The sequence below is a fragment of the Euleptes europaea genome, chromosome 8 (assembly GCF_029931775.1).
Source record: "Euleptes europaea isolate rEulEur1 chromosome 8, rEulEur1.hap1, whole genome shotgun sequence".
Lineage (NCBI taxonomy): Eukaryota > Metazoa > Chordata > Lepidosauria > Squamata > Sphaerodactylidae > Euleptes > Euleptes europaea.
Window position 1 is genome coordinate 2,751,797 of NC_079319.1, and position 19,792 is coordinate 2,771,588.

The 19,792-nt window shown below is 46.2% G+C and overlaps 1 protein-coding gene across 1 annotated transcript in view; it reads right to left on the minus strand.

Moving 5' to 3' along the window:
* The window catches only part of ZC3H3 (zinc finger CCCH-type containing 3), a 239,653-nt gene that overhangs the window by 136,059 nt on the left and 83,802 nt on the right, over positions 1 to 19,792 (minus strand). The window contains exon 4 of the mRNA XM_056854620.1: positions 13,154 to 13,310. Coding sequence (XP_056710598.1) covers positions 13,154 to 13,310 — 157 coding nt within the window. The remainder of the gene's footprint in view (positions 1 to 13,153; positions 13,311 to 19,792) is intronic.

Here is a 19,792-nt window from a genome sequence, read left to right on the forward strand (position 1 = left end):
AACCCCTAAAAGACCCCAATATAAAATTTCAATTATGACTGCCCCCCTCCCCAATTAGGACTGTCAAATGCAGTCCTAAATAAAAACCAAAGTAGTAGAAAAGAGCAAGAGTCCAGGAGCTCTTCAAAGACTAACAAAATTTCTGGCAGGGCGTGAGCTTTCGTGAGCTACAGCTCACTTCTTCAGATACAGCTAGAGTGTGAGTCCATCTAGCCTTAAGTAGAGAGGAGTGAATTAGCAATGTAAATAACAAAAGCAATTAAATGACATTAGCAGGTGTGACTGGATTAGGTAGTATGCGTGGAGAAATCAGAATTGGTAATGAGACAGGAATTCCAGATCTCTATTAAGTCCTGGAGAATGCATAGTCTTGAGCTTCATTATTAGTTGCAATTCAGCTGTCTCTCTTTCTAATCTCCCTTTGAAATCCCGGTTGTTCCAGAATTGCAGGGCTGCCACCGAAAAGGCCCTCTCTTGTGTGCCCACCAGACTAACTTGCTTTCAGGAGAGGTCAGCAGGCCACCTCTGTCTGGGTGCCCTTGGGGTCCCCACCTCTTTCCCTCCCTTCCCTCACTTTAATCTGCGCAGCTCGCAGGGCTTCTGCCTCTCACTCCCAGCACCAGGCTTCCTTATGACAGTGTGGAAGTAAAGGCTAGGAATCCAACCCAGCTGTTACTGAGGCGTTGGGGTGGCCCCTACCCTTATTCAACCACTCCACTGAGCCAGAGACAGTGTGTTGTAGTGGTTGAAAGCAGTGGTTTGGAGCGGAGGACTCTAATCTGGAGAACCAGGTTTCATTCCCCACTCCTCCACACAAGCAGTGGACGCTAATCTGGAGAAACGTGTTGGTTTCCCTACTCCTCCAAGTAGGTGATATGACAGATCTCTGCCTGAGACCCTGAAGAAACGCTGCCGGTCTGAGTAGACTATATGACTTTGATGGACCAAGGGTCTGATTCAGTATAAGGCAGCACTCATGTGTACACATGAGTGATGGATGCTAATCTGGTGAACCAGGTTTGATTCCCTACTCCTCCATATGGTCGGTGGAGGAGTGGGGAATCAAACCTAGTCCTCCAGGTTAGAGTCCGCCGCCCATGTGGAGGAGTGGGGAATCAAACCGGACTCTCCAGATTAGAGTCTGCCACTCAAATGAAGGTCTGGGAGATCAAACCCAGTTCTCCGTATTAGAGTCCACCGCTCATGTGGAAGAGTCAGGAATCAAGCCCAGTATTCCAGATCAGAGTCTGCCGCTCTTAACCACTACACCACACTGGCTATTCTGCCTGAGACCCTGCCTGAGACCCTGAAGATCTGTGACTGGTCAGAGTAGCCAGTGCTTGGCTATATACATATTTTCTTGGTCTGATTTAGCATAAGGTAGCCTGGCATGGTCAAGTGGTTGGGTTTTCCCACACCAGGAGAATAACAACCTCGCACGTACCCTTTGGAATTAGGCCTGCAGTGAAAACATCTGCTTCTCCAAGGGCGCTCTCCAAGAAGCCCTTCTGCACACTCCCTGCAGTGGGGAACGCGCACCGGAGAAAGATGCGCCGAGAAGGAGCGGCCCAAGATTAACACCAAACGTCCTGTCAACTAAATAACCCATAATTGCTTCCCCAGGTTTGGAAGTGACAGTTTTATTTTTAATAGGATCAATTCAGAAATCTACTACTCCATTAACCAAAATTAAAAAAAGAAAATCCCATTATTCTTAAGTATTTTCATATGCATTTAAAGCTGGTCGTTAACCTCTGAGTCCCGGTTTTATTTTGTTTTCATTAGTTCCTCCAAAGTAGAGCTCATTTACTGTAGCTGCTCCCCGACGGACCCGGAAACCTGGGCAGGATTTATCCCTGTCTCTTTGGAGAGCCCCCAGGCGATCCTTTCCCCTTGGAGCCAGCAAGGTTCAGCCGCCTCAGCCGAATGGTTGCCGCCACCTCCGGTCTGAAACCAGAATTACTGAAAAGGGGCAGGAATAAGGACGAGGGAGGGGCGCGCCAGGAACCTTGCCCCAGCCTGGTACCTGGCCTGGCTGCCCCCACCACTTACCTGAAACCAAAGGTGATGGAGAAGCAGCAGGAAGAAATAGCGGCCGGTTGGAGGAATGGGGAGGGGGAGGTTAAACATTCCCCAAATCCGTTTTGTCCCAGGAATTTGGAACCAAGTGTGAACGGATGTGGTTGGGGTACCCAGAGCTGCATGCTATAACCAGAGCTTTGGAGACGGATCACGATGGGTAACCATGTTAGTCTGTCTGTAGCAGCAGAAAAGAGCAAGAGTCCAGTAGTACCTTAAAGACGAACAAAATTTCTGGCAGGATAGGAGCTTTCGTGAGTCACAGGTCACTTCTTGAGATGCCTGAGATTGGGGGACGTGTTTCACTTTTGTTTTTTATGGGAAAGTCAGAGACCGGGATGGGGGGGGGGAGGATAAATCTAGCATTTCCCCCAAGCTCCTGACAACAGAATCTCCTGTCGGCCAACAACAAGGGTAATGGAGTTTCAAAAATCCTTCCTATCAATTATATCATTACTGAGACAGTTTCAGAGGGCGGCCATGTCGGTCTGCCGTAGAACAGCAAGATTTGAGTCCAGCAGCACGTTAGAGCTCTCACCTGGATAGACCCAGGCTGGCCTGATCTCAGATCTCAGAAGCTAAGCAGGGTTGGCCCTGGTTAGTATTTGGATGGGAGACCTCCAAGGAACACCAGGGTCATGACATGGAGGCAGGCCTCTGAATGTCTCTTGCCTTGAAAACCCTACGGGGTCGCCATAAGTCATCTGTGACTTGATGGCACACACACTCACACACAGCACCTTAGAGCTCCTTGGTCTCTGTCTGGTTGGTCATAGAATCACAGAATCATAAATTGGAAGGGACCCGCAGGGTCATCTACTCCAACCCCCTCCACAATGCAGGAAATTCACAACTACCTCCCCCCCCCCACACCTCCAGTGACTCTTACTCCATGCCCAGAAGATGGCCAAGATGCCCTCCCTCTCATCATCTGCCTAAGGTCATAGAATCAGCATTGCTGACAGATGGCCACCTAGCCTCTTCTTAAAAACCTCCAGGGAAGGGGAGCTCACCAACTCTCGAGGAAGCCTGTTCCACTGTGGAACTGCTCTGTTAGAAAATTCTTCCTAATGTCTAGATGGAAACTCTTTTAATTGAATTTCAACCCGTTGGTTCTGGTCTGACCTTCTGGAGCAACAGAAAACAACTTGGCACAATCCTCTTTATGACAGCCCTTCAAGTACTTGAAGATGGTTATCATATCCCCTCAGCCTTCTCCTCTTCAGGCTTAACATACCCAGCTCCTTCAACCTTTCCTCATAGGACTTGGTCTCCAGACCCCTCACCACCCTTGTTGCCCTCCTCTGGACACGTTCCAGCTTGTCTACATCTTTCTTAAATGGAGGTGCCCAAAACTGAACACAGTACTCTAGGTGAGGTGTACACAGAGCAGAGTAAAGCGATACCATTACATCTGTAAGGTGCTATTGGAACCCAGTCCATTAGTAAGACAGTTACCTTACAAAGCTTCTTTTTCTCTTAGCAGAGACAAGAAATGAGTGGAGGTGTGGGATGGGGGAACTCAGTGACAATCAGTTGCCACCTGGGTGAAATTGAGCATCTCTGCCATTCCCCAGAGTAGCATCCAAGCCCCTCGGAAGCGTGGACCATGTGGCCCAAACCCAGCCCCTCCTGTCCAGAGCAGCCCTCTACCGGTGGCAATTTCTGGTGATGATAGCAATAAGACATCAGCCAGGGGGAGAGGAGAGGGGCTGGAGAACAGCTCTGTCAGGTATGCCTAGAGCAGAGGTCCACAATCCCATTTCTGTACCTTGGCAGTACATTTGGATGGGTCAAAACAAGCACCCAGATGTCAGCTTCAATTGGAAAAAAAGGCGAGTGTGCATTATAAAGTATCTTTCATTCCTCTGGGAGGAAAGAGAATGCATTGAGCATTTGAGAGATTAATCCACAGCTTTGCCAAAAAAGCAGCTATGCTTTTTGGGTTTCCCCCCCCAACTAGCTAACAGAAAAATGGATTATGTTAGGCCCGGTGTCAGGACTTCTCAGAAACAATATCGGGTTGTGCTTTTCACACCATCCTCATTAAAAAGATTAAAAAGTACTTCCTATAGAAAAATACACATTTTTAAAAGCTACAACCCACTGTTTTCTTCTTGTCTGTAACGTTTCCAATCCCAGCAGATAAATTTCACTTTAATGAGATGTCATTTTTAGAGAATGGTTTTTACATCCCTTCAAAAATATATATATTCTTATTCCTAAACCTTATAAAAGCACGTCAAGATTATTAAAACAACATTTTCCACACAGACAAAAATATATATGTATTTTTTGTAATAAAAATTACAAGCCCCCTAACCATGAAAACTAGTAATTTCTGCAGAATCCTTGACACGGCCGTTTTTAAAAATTTGAAGGAAAGGGCTTTCCAAGTTATCTGCTTAAGCACAAGGTTTCTGTTTACTTTTCACTTTCTTATCAAATGAATTTGGAGAGAAAAGCAACTGACAGGAACTTTTTAAAGACATTAGTCACATTTAAATGCTTTGCCAGATTAAGGCACCGGAAGCAGAGGACTTGGGAAGAGGGGCAAGAATGCGGCAAGGAAACGCACACCCCAATCAGGACACACACACACACACACACACACACAACATTTTTGCAGCTGTGAAGCTGGAACGGGTCGAGAGGAGGGCAACAAATATGGTGAGAGGTCTGGAGACCAAGTCCTAAGAGGAAAGGTTGAAGGAGTTGGGTATGTTTAGCCTGCAGAAAGAAAAGACTGAGGGGGTGATATGATAAACATCTTCAAGTACTTGAAGGGCTGTCACATAGAGGACGGTGCCGAGTTGTTTTCTGTTGCCCCAAAAGATCGGACCAGAACCAACGGGTTGAAATTAAATTAAAAGAGTTTCCATCTAGACATTAGGAAGAATTTTCTAACAGACCGGTTCCTCAGTGGAACAGGCTTCCTCGGGAGGTGGTAAGCTCTCCTTCCCTGGAGGTTTTTAAGCAGAGGCTAGATGGCCATCTGTCACCAATGCTGATTCTATGACCTTAGGCAGTTTATTAGAGGGAGGGCATCTTGACCATCTTCTGGGCAGAGAGTAGGGGTCGCTGGGGCTGGGGGGGGGAGGTAGTTTTGAATTTCCTGCATTGTGGAGGGGGTTGGACTAGATGACCCTGCGGGTACCTTCCACCTCTATGATTCTATGATTCTACAAGCCCGCATGTAGGAGGCCAAACATGACAAGACTTTTAGCCACCGCGCAAGAAAAATGGGAAGGGGTTGGGGGGTGGCCAGCCTTTTCTAAATGGCCGAAACGGGGCTCGGAGTTCACCGACGGCTCTTCTCCACCGGAAAGCTCAATGACATCACCAAAAGAAGGCCCTTTCAGGAACCCGCCCCCACCCCCCAATATTCTTCAAATAGGAGCATTTGCTGTTGCTGCCCCGGTGAAATATAGATCGCCACGTCTCAGTGATGCATTGCACGCTGGAATCACGCGCTCTCAGCACTTCCTGGCTAGCCAGCACCCCAAGATCCAACTCTCCTGCTCGTAAATCCTAATGTGATTTAATAGGCCTAACCCCCGGCCACCCTCAGCCTCTGTGCCTCGCAGCAAGACTTCTCTTTTCCCATCCCGCTCCCCTCGGGCAGCAAAGCAGCCAAGGCACCAAATGTTAACGGGCTGCTAACTCCTGCTCAAGAGCAAAAGAAAAGCCCAGCGTCCTTCGCAGCCGTGCATCAGTGTGGCGAGAGAAGCCGTACACTTTTATTCAGGAAAGAGCCCCAGACACAGGCTGTTATTGCCCCCTAGCATCCTGGTGCCCACAAGAAGAGACACTGGCCATGTTGCTTCTCTGAGCAACTCGGAGGAGGAGGAGGAGGAGGAGGAGGAGGAGGAGAGTTGGTTTTTATATGCTGACTTTCTCTACCTTCTAAGAAGAATCAAACCTAAGGAGAATCAAAGTGGCTTACAATTGCTTTCCCTTCCCTTCCCCTCCTCACAACAGACACCTGGTGGGTTAGATGGGGCTGAGAGAGTTCAGAGAGAACTGTGACTGGCCCAAGGTCACCCAGTTGGCTTCATGTGGAGGAGTGGGGAAACCAACCTGGTTCACCAGATTAGCCTCTGCCACTAATGTGGAGGAGTGGGGAATCGATCAGGCTACAGCACACATAAGCATAAGAAGAATATCAGAAGAGCCTTGTTGGATCCGACCAGCAACCCATCTAGCCCAACATCCTGACTCACACAGTGGACGAGTTGCTCTGGAGGGCCATAAACAGGGCACAGAGGTGGGGGCCTTCCCTTAATGCTGCCTCCTGGCACTGGGGCTCAGAGGTTGACTGCCTCTGAACGTGGAGGTTCCATTTAGTCAACATGGCTAGTAGCCATTGACAGCCCTCTCCTCCATGACTCGTAACTAATCCCCTTTTTAAAGCCATCTATGCCTGTGGCCATCACTGCATCCTCTGGCAGCGGATTCCCAGTTTTAACCCCTCTCTGTGTAAAGAAGCATTTCCTTTTGTCGGTCCTGAATCTACTGCCCCTCAGCTTCATTGGACGACCTCGAGTTCTAGTATTTTGTCACTTATCCTAATCACCTTGTGGAGGATTATGGCAAGAGAAAGAAATGATCTCACCGCTGTCCGTTTGATACAAAGCTCCTCCGCTTGTACTCTGGTGGTCTTGCCCCAAAGAGCAAGAACTCGCAACCGCAAGACTGACCTAACTCTCAGTCTGCTTCCCAAAGAGCTACCAAACCCGATGAAAAGAAGGGGGTTACAAGGGAAAGACCGGATGAGTCAGCCAGCGTGGTGTAGTGGTTAAGAGCAGTGGTTTACATAAGAACATAAGAAAAGCCCTGCTGGATCAAAGAAAGGCCCATCAAGTCCAGCAGTCTGTTCACACAGTGGCCAACCAGTTGCCTCCAGGAAGCCCCCAAACAAGACGACTGCAGCAGCATTACCCTGTCTGTGTTCCTAAGCACGTAATATAATAGGTATGCTCCTCTGATCCTGGAGAGAACAGGTATGCATCATGACTAGTATCCATTTTAACTAGTAGCCATAAATACCCCTCTCCTCCATGAACATGTCCACTCCCCTCTTAAAGCCTTCCAAGTTGGCAGCCATCACCACATCCTGGGGCAGGGAGTTTCACAATTTAACTATGTGTTGTTTGGAGCGGTGGACTCTGATCTGGAGAACCAGGTTTGTTTCCCCACTCCTACACACGAAGCCAGCTGGGAGACCTTGGGCTAGTCACACTCTCTCAGCCCCACCTACCTCACAGGGTGTCTGTTATGGGGAGGGGAAGGGAAGGTGATTGTAAGCCAGTTTGATTCTTCCTTAAGTGGTAGAGGAAGTCGGCATATAAAAACCAAGTCTTCTACTTCTTCAGCCAAACCACCACCACCCCGCCCACCCACACACCCAATGATTCCGTCATTACTGACCACAAACACCAGGGCTATGCCAGCATCTGAGAGAAAGCCACATGTTTCTTTAACCACTGGCTAACCTCGGAAACCTGAATCCCCAGAGACCCCACAGAGGGATGCAAAAAGGGAGAGGGGGGGAGAGAGAGAGAGAGAGAGAGAGAGAGAGAGAGAGAGAGAGAGAGAGAGAGAGAGAGAGAGAGAGAGAGAGAGAGAGAGACCTCTCTGAAGAGATAAAAGGGGAGGAGTGAGAACGGAGCACAATCAATAAATCTTAACCTCATTGGAGCTCTTATTAAGTAAATTAATTTAAGTTAATTTAACTCGATCATGACTCCTGATCACAGTGATTTAGTGAGGGGGGAAATTGCATTAGGAAAGGCCTTGTGCACTAGATAGAGGAACGGAAGAAAATTAGATCCACTTAGCAATGCGAATTAATATGGAAATAGCAGGTGTAAATTTAACCTTATCAAGAGAGTGAAAATTATCTTCATAAATTTGTAGAAATGGCCCCCAAGTCGCTTATAAATCTATTTAAAACAAAAATATTACAAAAGTGCAGTAAAATTAATTTAAAATATACTCCCATCTGTCGCCTCCAGAAGAGTCAGTGCCAGGGTGAGGTTTAATGCAATCTAGCAATAAGGGGAGAAAGCAACTCATCACCATGGGATTAGACACCGGGCAAGGGAGGGGGGGACACAGGAACACAGGCTGCTGAAGGTTCCTTGCTTCCCCCCACCCCAGTATCCAAACAACTGTCTTATGGGGAAAGACGTCCTTTCAAACTGATATTGGGGACCCGGCCCAAACTCTGCTTTAATAGGGTGGGGGGCAAAAAGAGATTCCCACACAGAAACAGAACATCCACAGTGTCCTCGTTGTAGGATCTCCCCACCAGGAAGGTAAACTCCTCCATCTTCCACCTGGAGTCCATTAAGATAGCCCATAAATCTTATGAAAGACCTCTGTCATCCATCACAGACCTCAGAGCTCTGTTGGTGAGAACTCCTTAGGGGAGGGGCTGTCGCTCAATGGTAGAGCATCTGCTTGGCATGCAGAAGATCCCAGGTTCAATCCCTGGTATCTCCAGTTAAAGGGACTAGGCAAGTAGATGATGTGAAAGACCTCCGCCTGAGACCCAGAAGAGCCGCTGCCGGTCAGAATAGACAATACTGACTCTGATGGACCGAAGGTCTGAATCAGTGTAAGGCAGCTTCATATGCTCATGTGTCCCTTTTAGGGGAGGGGCTGAGGCTCTGTGGTAGAGCATCTGCTTGGCATGCAGAAGGTCCCAGGTTCAATCCCGGCATCTCCAGTTAAAGGGACAAGGCAAGTAGGTGATGTGAAAGACGTCTGCCTGAGACCCTGGAGAACCGCTGCTGGTCTGAGTAGACAATACTGACTTTGATGGACCAAGGGTCTGATTCAGTATAAGGCAGCTTCATGTGTTCATACGAAGATGGCTGCAAACAGTGCGATACTCAGGGCTTCTTCCCACCAGTAGCCTGTGCGCCATACAATGATCTGGTGCTAATCCAGACAGAACGTAAAAGAAAACGTCAACTAGTCTCTCTGCATCTCAGCAAGAAGTACAGCAAAAAGCATCCAAAGTCACCACTGACACACTCTGAGTGCGCATGCTGAGCACCAGCAGAATTAAGGTGCAGCTGCAGAAGCTGGAATTGATTGCTGAGAAAATTCCATAGAAAATGCAAGTGACAGATACAGCTCAGGCCATTGGACAGGTAGCAGACGCAGAGGGAGAGAAGAGCTGGAAGACCATTGAAGGAATCCACAGCAGCCAGCGTGGTGTAGTGGTTCAGAGCGGTGGTTTGGAGTGGTGGAAGCTGATCTAGAGGGCCAGGTTTGATTCCCCACTCCTCCACATGAGCGGCAGACACTAATCTGGTGAACCAGGTGGGCTTCCCCACTCCTACACGAGAGAGCTGTGACCTTAGGCTAGTCACAGCTCTCTCAGCCCCACTACCTGTTTTGGGGAGAGGAAGGGAAGGTGATTGTAAGTCGGTTTGATTCTGCCTTAAGTGGTAGAGAAAGTCGGCATATAAAAACCAACTCTTCTTCTTCTTCATTTTAAGACTGGCCTCCCAAATCTGCACAAGCACAATCCACTAGGTTGCCAACCTTCAGGTGGGACATGGTGGTCCAGAAAAAAGAGATCAGCCCCCCTGGAGGAAATAGCTGCTTTGAAGGGTGGACCCTATGCCTTTATACCCTGAGGCCTGTTTCCCTCCCCAAACCCTGCCCTCCTCAGATTTCACCCCAAAAATCTCCAGGAATTTCCCAACCCAGAGCTGGCAACCCTCTGAACCACTGAGAGGTCACATGGCAGCGGCAACAGCAAAGGAAGGGCAGAAAGGCAGCTGCTTCAACACAGGGAGAAACAGACAGGCTGACTATAGTCAAAGGATCCGGATTGGAGTCCCAAAACAGCATGATTGCAGAAGCAAAGCCACACGTTGAGACACATTTGACGTCTACTCAACTAGAACTAAACCCACCGTGCGCGCTATGGAGAGCTTCACTGGTTACTCAGGGTTTCACACACAGCTGCCAATATGGGCCCCTTTTGCACATGATGTGATTTTCACCAGCATGGGAGCAGTTTCTTCTGATGAAGCCAAGGCAAGCCACGGGTGGAAAGCTATTCTCTTCATAGCCTCTGTTTCATTGCTAAGAGACACTCCTGTCTCACTTTATGTCCAGGCCTCTCACAGAACATTTGTAGTCTCTCACACACATCCACAATAAGGCCACACACACACACACACACAAACCCAGTCCCCTCTCTGGTGCTCCAATAAATGGGCAGCACCTGTGGGATATGTGGTCACCAAGGGAGGAAGTTCATGCATCCAGCGACAAATCGCACTCACACCCAAGCCATGTTTTTAAAACTAAACCAGAGTCAGTCGACAGCCCTCTTCGCAGGAAGTCAGAGATTCCAGTTTCAGAGGGTGTTCAGAGCTGCCGGCAATCTGCATGTGATGACCTCCAGGAAGTATCAACCGAATTATAGCGTCCAGATCACGCGAAGTGATGGTATCGCTTTACTCTGCTCTGGTTAGACCTCAGCTAGACTACTGTGTTCAGTTTTGGACACCGCAATTTAAGAATGGTGTAGACAAGCTGGAACGTGTCCAGAGGAAAGCAACAAAGATGGTGAGGGGTCTGGAGACCAAGTCCTATGAGGAAAGGTTGAAGGAGCTGGGTATGTTTAGCCTAAAGAGGAGAAGACTGAGAGGGGATAGGATAACCATCTTCAAGTACCTGAAGGGCTGTCATAGAGAGGATGGTGCCGAGTTGTTTTCTGTTGCCCCAGAAGGTCGGACCAGAACCAACGGGTTGAAATTAAATCAAAAGAATTTCCGTCTAGACATTTGGAAGAATTTTCTAACAGTTAGAGCAGTTCCTCAGTGGAACAGGCTTCCTCAGGAGGTGGTAAGTGCTCCTTCCCTGGAGGTTTTTAAGCAGAGGCTAGATGGCCATCTGTCAGCAATGCTGATTCTATGACCTTAAGCAGACGATGAGAGGGAGGGTATCTTGGCCATCTTCTGGGCATGGAGTAGGGGAGATCGTGGTGAATTCCCTGCATTGTGTTGTACTAGATGACCCTGGTGGTCCCTTCCAACTCTATGATTGTATAAGTAACAGCCAAACCTATTTTATAGTTACGTACGCATTATCTCAACGCGCACCATGTCTTCCTTCCTGTGACTTCATAAACAGAGTCTGTACCCAACATAAAGAGATGCTGACTTCATTTTGATAAAGTAATTACTTTTTTTCAGGGGGAGGGGAGAGAAAACATAATCAATTGTTTTAGGGAGGTAGTAAACACACACACATTCTTAAATTCCCAAATAGCAACTGTTTTGACACAGTCAATAGCTACTAAATTGCTGGTGACAGAAGCTTCCAGATAAAGCATCTGGTTCTTAATTTTTAAACTGTTTTCAAACTGAAACAAATACTGAATAATCAGCTTTAAAACAGAATATCAGCATTTTCTTTTATTTCGCCGAGTAATTGAAGAACTTTATTCTATTTGATTTCAAAATTCACTCCTCCCCTCTTTCAAGCGAGCTGCCAAACCCTATTTCACAATACAGTTCAAGACCCTTAAAGCTACTCGCGATTTGCAAATAGTCACTCGGAGGGGGAGCTTCTTGTAACTTAAAGGGGCGTGAAACACCTGACAAAGCATCAGAAAAATATGCAGCATTGAGACTGGAATTGGGGAAGTCTAAAGGGGACAGCAGGGGGGGAAATGGATGCCAGTACTAATTATTTTACAAACCTTTTTTTTTTTTTTGCTTAGAGAGAGGAAGGAGGGCGTTTCCCAGTACCAGTATCAATAGTATCATATATCTCAGTGTCAAAAGCATCATGAGAAGCAGTGTGGTGTAGTGGTTAGTTACAGTGTCAGTCTAGGATCTGGAAGACCCAGGTTCAAATCCCCACTCTGCCAAGGAAACCAGCTGGGTGATCTAGGGCCAGTCACACACCCTCAGCCTGAACTACCTCACAAGATTGTTGTGGGGATAGAACTGAGCAGAGTAGAATGATGTAAGCAGCTTTGGGTCCCCATTGGGGAAAAGGAGGGATATAAATAATATCCTTCATTTAATAAATAAGCATAACAGAATTATTATAACATGTGAATGTTACACACTAATTGTAACATGTAAAACATTGTAATATTGATGTTTTAATCTGGGGTATAGTATGTGCAATAGTTTGCATGTTTCATATGTATTTTTCAACACAGAAATAAGTTTATCTTTAAAAATATATATGTCTGACCGCTGAGCACAAGACAGCTTTGTCGAAAAGTGTTTGGTCTTTTCTCTCTTATACCAGGATTGTTTTATTGGTGAGAAAAGTGGGATATAAATGAAGTAAATAAATATTGCTTCTGAGACTGCAGTGCTTATTCCACCAGCTTTTCATCTAATTGCTCAGGGATCAACTGCCCGTCTTCGGCTCTGCCAGCCTGCTCAGCCGCTGCTGTCCTAAAAGGTTAATGTAGCCCATCTCCTCCCCACTCACGTGGTTTACCAGCTGCAAGGTCAGGAACTGAAATGAATGCTACCAGATGAAGAAATGGATGCTACCGGATGAGGAAGTGGATGATACTGAATGCTACAACTCCATGCAGAGTTAGGACCATGAAACTCTGTGGGATTTACTTCTGTGAAAAATTGTGCAAGATCAGGCTAGAAGTATCTTTTTAAAACAGGTATCTGTACCCCCCCAGTAGAACTCCCACAACAAAAGGTTTACACACATCCTCCCAGAGTTCTGCACACCCACAAACTAGCAGGCCCCACCACCACCACCATGGCTGCTTTGAAGTAAGAAAAGGATGTATGAAGATCTGAGCATGGAACTCCCACAACATCTGGGGAAGATGGTCAACAGGAGCCAAAGAACTGCCCTGAGGTCCTCCTGGGCATTCCTTCTTCATGGCCAAAGATAAAATGCTGCCCTCACCCAGGAAGGCTTCCCTGTGCCTCAGAGAATGGCAGTAACTTTGAAAGCCAGGCCCTGCTTTCGTGGAAGGAAGTTAACCAACCACCACCACCATCCCCACTGCCGCCAGAGTAATTATTTCCAGCACCTTAGAAAAACTCACCGGGATGCCGAGAGCCGCCTGGCTTTCCAGACGAGAGCAGGGCTGCCCAACGATGCTGTGGCTCCCAAAGGAGCGGTCGCAGCCCTCTTCACTATCCTGTAGCGAGTGTTGACCACTTTATTGGCTGGCGGGCTCGTGAAGCGGAGGAAGCTGGAGCCTGGAACAGAAAGGGAGGGGGTGAATTAAAACTGGCCCAAGGAACACGAGGGTGACGCCCCCACTGCAGTCTTTGGGCCACTCCACGTTTCAGAGAAGAAAACGGCCTGAAGTCAAGAGTGCCTCCCGAACGCACACAGAGCAACGCGCTGCAGGTGTTTATTTTTAAAAAAATAAAATTTTATTATTTTTTATAGAACATATACAAGCCATGCACTTCATACATCCCTTTCAACTCCATAACCACGATAAGATCCTCCTCAAATGAGAAACAAACTAATACATTCTATAACAGTTAATATGTTTCTGTATTCCTCTGAACTCACATTGGGCGAAAACGCACGGTCACTTTATCCTCCTTTAATCCCTGTTTTAGCCAGGATCGAACGCACATTAGGCGAAACGCATGCGTTCGAACCTGGTTGAAACCGGGATTAAAGGAGGATAAAGCGACCGTGCGTTTTCGCCCATTATATTCTATGCTAAAACAAACACATAAACCTTTCTTCTCTAACTTACATTAAATCTATATTATTTATCTTATTTGTAATCTATAATTATATTAACTTAAAACATTAGTGCTCTTAAATATAACTAATAATTTACTTTTTTCCAAACCAAACATTTTTCCATATCAAATCTACTGTCTGTTCCAATATCTATGTATAGTAACCTACATTATCATCAAACTCTAGGTATTTCTGTTTATATGTATCTATTTCTATTGTTTTATATATTTTTATTTTTATATATATATATATTTCTGTTGTTATTACTTTTTGTTATTGTTGAAGCTGTTATCATAATTAGTATATTAATAATTTTTCTAATTATGAATTATTCTGATATATAATCAAAATACATCTACCAATTCTTCTGGAATTCTCCCATCGGTCTTCTGCTCACAATACTGGTCAATTTGGCCATCACCTCGCTGCAGGTGTTTATAACCAGCACAGGATTACGATATCCCTGGATCTCAACCCACATCTTTGTGTGCCGACTGTGGACATCAGGCAGCCAACAGTTGGCTTTCCCACCGCTTAGGGTGGCCTGTCTGATATCGACCAGAGCCAGGGCCTTTTCCATGGTGGCTCCGGCTATATGGAATGGGCTCCCTAAAGAGGTGAGAGGGGTCCCTCCTTGGAGATCTTCAGGAGGCACCGCAAGGCCTGCCTGTTTGCCAGGGCTTTATAGTGTATGTGACTGGCCCAAGGTAAACCCAGTGAGCTTTCATAGCAGGGTGGGGATTCAATCCCGGGTCTCCCAGATCCTAGTCTGACACTCTAACCACTACACAACACCAGCTTTCATGATACTTTTGATACTGGGATATGTGATACTATTGATGAATGTACCGGTTAAAGGACCAGGCAGCTGGTGATGCAAAAGACCTCTGCCTGAGACCCCAGAGAGCCACTGCCAGTCTGAGTAGTCAGTACTGATGGACCAAGGGTCTGATTCAGGATAAGGCAGTGTTCGTGTCAGGGAATGGGCATGTGGGTGGAGGAGGCATCTGCAATCATGGGCAGTAAGAGGGTTATGAGGAGGAGGGGAAGGACGAACAAAGATCTGTGTCGTCGGGTGCAAAGGGTGGCATGAGTAGGAGCCTGGGCAGAGGAGGGAAGGCTGGGCACTCTCTGACCAGCCCCCCCCCCCAAAAAAAAATCTGGAATGAGCACTGAGCCTCACCTCTCTTCCTTCAGATCAGCTTCTTCTTCCCTGGCAGTACACAATACAGCTTGGCTCCTTTGCTCGAGACACCTGCCGCAATCTGCGCTGCAAGCATGCAACTGCGGTGTACCATGCCTCTCCTGCTTGCGGACTTCAGCACACTGCAGGATAGTGTGGGACAGCCAGTGGAAGGCCATCTCCGTTCTCGTGGGGCTAGAAACGGTGACCTTCTGCACTCCTGCAACTCCGTGATTCTACCCTTAAAGTACCCCTGGGGGTGGGGAGGGGGGTCTAAGCTTCTCCTTGAATATTACAGATCCTTCCTTCCTACTGAAGCTGCCGGCGCCTTTGGACAGATTCTGAACTCATTTAGAAAGAATACCTTTGTCTGAGACATCTACACTCCCTGAACAGATTTATGTATTTAATCATTTCTACTTTCACAATATTTTGCAATGTGATATACACATCATTTTTTCTGCTGAACGCTCCACGCAATTAACAGCTATATGTTTGATTCTGTTTCTTCCCCTTCTTGATAGCCAGCAATTTTTTTTTCCACACAGCTTTAAGGAATGCATCTAATTGCCTGACTTTTATAACATACAGCTATAACTGCCCAGATAATTAAAGCTGACACGACATGCTGAGACTAAGTCTGCGGGTTTTATAATTGATTTGAAGAGATGACTTCCCCCCCCCCTTGGGAATCCTCTAATTAAAATTATTGCAAGGTGGGAAGTGGAAAAGGGAAGGCCCATATTTTTGTTGGATTCTTTTTTTTCCCATTTGCCTTAGGGAAGGCAGCCGTAATATCCCCTGCTAGCGAAGTTGGACAACTTCTAAAGGCCATAGATCAGAAGTGGACACAATCCCGTCTGCTTAGGGCCAGGGCCAAACGCTGCCCACGAGGAAGTGAATACAAAATTAGCATTCCTATGGATAAGTTAGACTATAAATAAAAATAAGCATAAGATGACCAAACAATATTAGAAAACACACCCAAGATATAACAACTAGGATATGCCAGTCAAGGTCATAAATAGCATATTTTATATCAGTCCTTTAGCTTCCATGTCCTTATAAGGTACAACCAAAACGAACCAAACAAATTATACAAACAAGAGCTTCTGTAGCGTATATATACAATGGTCACTACTTGCATGAAACCTCAGCCGGCATGGAGCCAGCAAAGAGTGAACCAACCGAGTATTTATTTTTGTAAATGTTTGTATGTTACAATGTATATATGGAGCTGATTTACATGTGAATTTATAGCTGTATGGAACTGATGAAGTCCAAGGACGAAACGAATTATCTCTAGAGAGGCGTTTTCCTGCTTGGCTCCTTGTCGGCTTATACTCCATGCGAGAAGCTGGGGAAAGATGCGGCTCTGTGTTATGCGTCTTCTTTGAACTTGTTGTGTGCTGACTCGGTTGGTTAACTCTGTGCCGGCTCCATGCCGCTTGAAGTTTCATGCAAGTAGTGACCATTGTATACATACGCTACAGAAGTTCTTGTTTGTATAATTTGTTTGGTTCGTTTTGGTTGTACCTTATAAGGACATGGAAGCTAAAGGATTGACATAAAATATCCTATTTATGACCTGGACTGGCATATCCTATTTGTTATATCTTGGGTGTGTTTTCTAATATTGTTTGGTCATCCTATGTTTATTATTATTTATAGCCCACGAGGAAGTGGCAGACATCTCAAAGCTGGTTACCACTGCAAAGGAACAGACTCGCTAGCCCTTCCTATGCCTTCTCGTTGGCCCCAGGGAAGATAGAAACCCCCCTCCCCGGCCAACCCCAAGTCCCCACTCAGTGACGCCACTCCTTCCCCTGGCTCCCCGATGAGACCAAAACCAGGCTGGTATTGCCTACTGCCACCAACAACTCTGAGGCTATCTCCTGCTAACTGGGGGAGTATGTCTCGCACTCTGTGCCTGTGTTGGCAGTCAGAGGTTCTGCCTCCGGCTACACTCCTGCGAAGCAACATAGGGGGAAATCTACAATAACTGCAAGCTATCATGCTCCAGGGATGCAGTAGATTGTTTTATGCAAAAATCTTCATACTACACATTCTCTGTGCGTAAAACCTTGTCTTTAAAAAGCACTGCACACACGGGTGGTGGAAAGTGCCATCAAGCCATAACAGACTTATGGTGACCCCGTAGGGTTTTCAAGGCGAGAGACTTCAGAGGTGGTTTCCAATTGCCCACCTCTACATAGCATAGCAAGCGTGGACTGCCCTGGTGGTCTCTCATCCAAGTACTAACCAGGGCCGACCCTGCTTAGATAGGACTAGCCTGGGCCATCCAGGTCAGGGCATTCACACATTACATAAGAGAAAATATTTGATTCAAAGCTCCAAACAAAATTTGCATCTACCAACTGAAAAAGAAGGGCTTAGACTCTCTAATTTAAGGATGTGTTATATGACCTTTGTAATAGTTCAGAGCCAGAGTGTAATAGTTGAGAGCCAGTGTGGTCATGGATAAAGCAGTGGTTTGGAGCGGTGGACTCGGGATCACTGGGTTTGATTCCCCACTCCTCCACATGAAGCCAGCTGGGTGACCTTGGGCTAGTCACAGCTCTCTTAGAGCTCTCTCAGCCCCACCTACCTCACAGGGTGCCTGTTGTGGGGAGGGGAAGGGAAGGAGATTGTAAGCCGGTTTGAGTCTCCCTTAAGTGGTAGAGAAAGTCGGCATATAAAAACCAACTCTTCTTTGTCAAGCTAAAAACTGGCAAGAACCCCCTCCAGACTCTGTTTACCCTATACTGCACAAAAGGGAAAAGCTTTATTTTATCCTATCTCTGGATAGGATAGGCATTGGGCACACACAATCTACGTAACCCAAACATGCACTGCCCCACAATTCTGGCAACCAGAAGTACCTGGAAATAAACTGGGCTAGCCTAGAACTTTGACCCATTTACACATGCACAACTGCCACTATGGGGCAACCCTAAGATTAAAATTGCAGGCAAATCTGCATATGGCTCTTATGAGCTGGATCTTGTATCATTTCATTAAAACAGCTGTTTAGCAAGGAAGTGGTTGTGAAACCCTTTAGAGACATATAATTTCAATACAACCCCCCCCCCCTCAAATCATAGGCAGTATGCAATTAACCTATTGCTTTCATACCAAATTTGGAACAAACGCACTTGCAGTTTCATACCTCATCACCAAAAGAACGCAAATATGCCTACTTGAAACCTGATCACGAACCTATAACTACAGAGTTATGGCAGAAGTGGGATATGCAACATCCAAATTCAGCACAAAAAAAGAGAGAGAGAGAGAGAAAGGCAAAAATACTGTACAATATTAAGCAAACTTCTTTAGACTTTAGATTACAATTAATGCAAAACGAAAAAGATTATTTTTTCCAATTGCTGGACACTGAGGACATTCCTTAAACTGGGATTTATCAGACAGGGACAGGTATTGGAGAGCAAATTTGACACACCGAATGGTTATGTCTGATTATCATGACATTTTGATTAGAAATTAATAATTTTACACGAGAATGTTCAGTGGATGTGAATCCACTCACTGTCATATTGAGGTACATTCCTTCTTCCTGGAACATCTCAAAAGGATAAAGGCTCTGGATCTTACGAGCTCTAGTAAGGCCCTAAACAAACAATTCTTCAAAAGCGGAAAGCAAAAACTACAGCACACTTTGAAATATGGACCGAAGCCGTATTAGACCTTAAAGAAACAGCTGACTTTACTAGACAAGAAACAAATCTGAAATATCATGACGTTTGGCTTGTGCAATGGTTTGGATATTAGCACATGTAAGTATTAGGTTGCTTACTGTATAGGATTAGCTGGTCACTTCAGTACTGAGTAGGAATCTTTTTGGCAGCAACTCAAACTGGCTGAGAGACAGCCCTTTTTCACCTGCCTCATATTGTATCAAGGAGCTTAACGCTTATTTAAACAGAGCTGGTTCGAGGGGACTGGTAAGGTTCTAACTTAGGTGGTGGCAGCTACAAAGATGGTGGTAGCGCTGGCCAAGTTCAGAACCAGGATGGACTCACTCCAGGTTTTGGTAGTCCACTGGATGGCAGCAACCTGCCCCAGAGTTAGGGTCGTTTATCTGAAAACAAATGAATGAGAACTTGTAGGAAAAAATAAAAATAAAATGTTTCAAAGGGGCTTTGCAACATTTCCAATTTTTCCATCGGAAAAACTGAAATGTCTCCAGGGGAAAAAAACAGAAATAAAAATGCCACCGTGGTGTAGTGGTTAAGAGCAATGGACTCTGATCTGCATAACCAGGTTCGATTCCCTGGTCCTCCACATGAGCAGCGAACTCTAATCTGGTGAACCGGGTTGGTTTCCACACTCCTCCACATGAAAACTGCTGGGTGACCTTGGGCTACTCACAGTTCTCTCAGCCCCACCTACCTCACAAGGTGTCTGTTGTGGGGAGGGGGAGGGAAGGTGATTGGAAGCTGCTCTGAGACTCCTTAACGGTAGAGAAAAGTAGGGTATAAAAAAACAATTCTTCTTCTTCCCAGCTTTTGACCAGGCCTTCAGAGCTCCATGTGGAACTTTTACACTGGAACTAAATTACACTTTACATGTGGAACAGAAAACCAATCTCACCCACCAAGCAACTAATGATGCTGAAATGGAAAAAAAGGGGGGGTTGCATCTGAGAGATCCCTTCTGCCAACGGGAGTGCTTTCCTCCAGCACAAGGAGAATTACTCTGCCATCTTGCATCACTGGAAGGCTCCTTCTCCCAGAGGAAAGTTCCACCGTTTCTGGAACAGATTCATGCGAT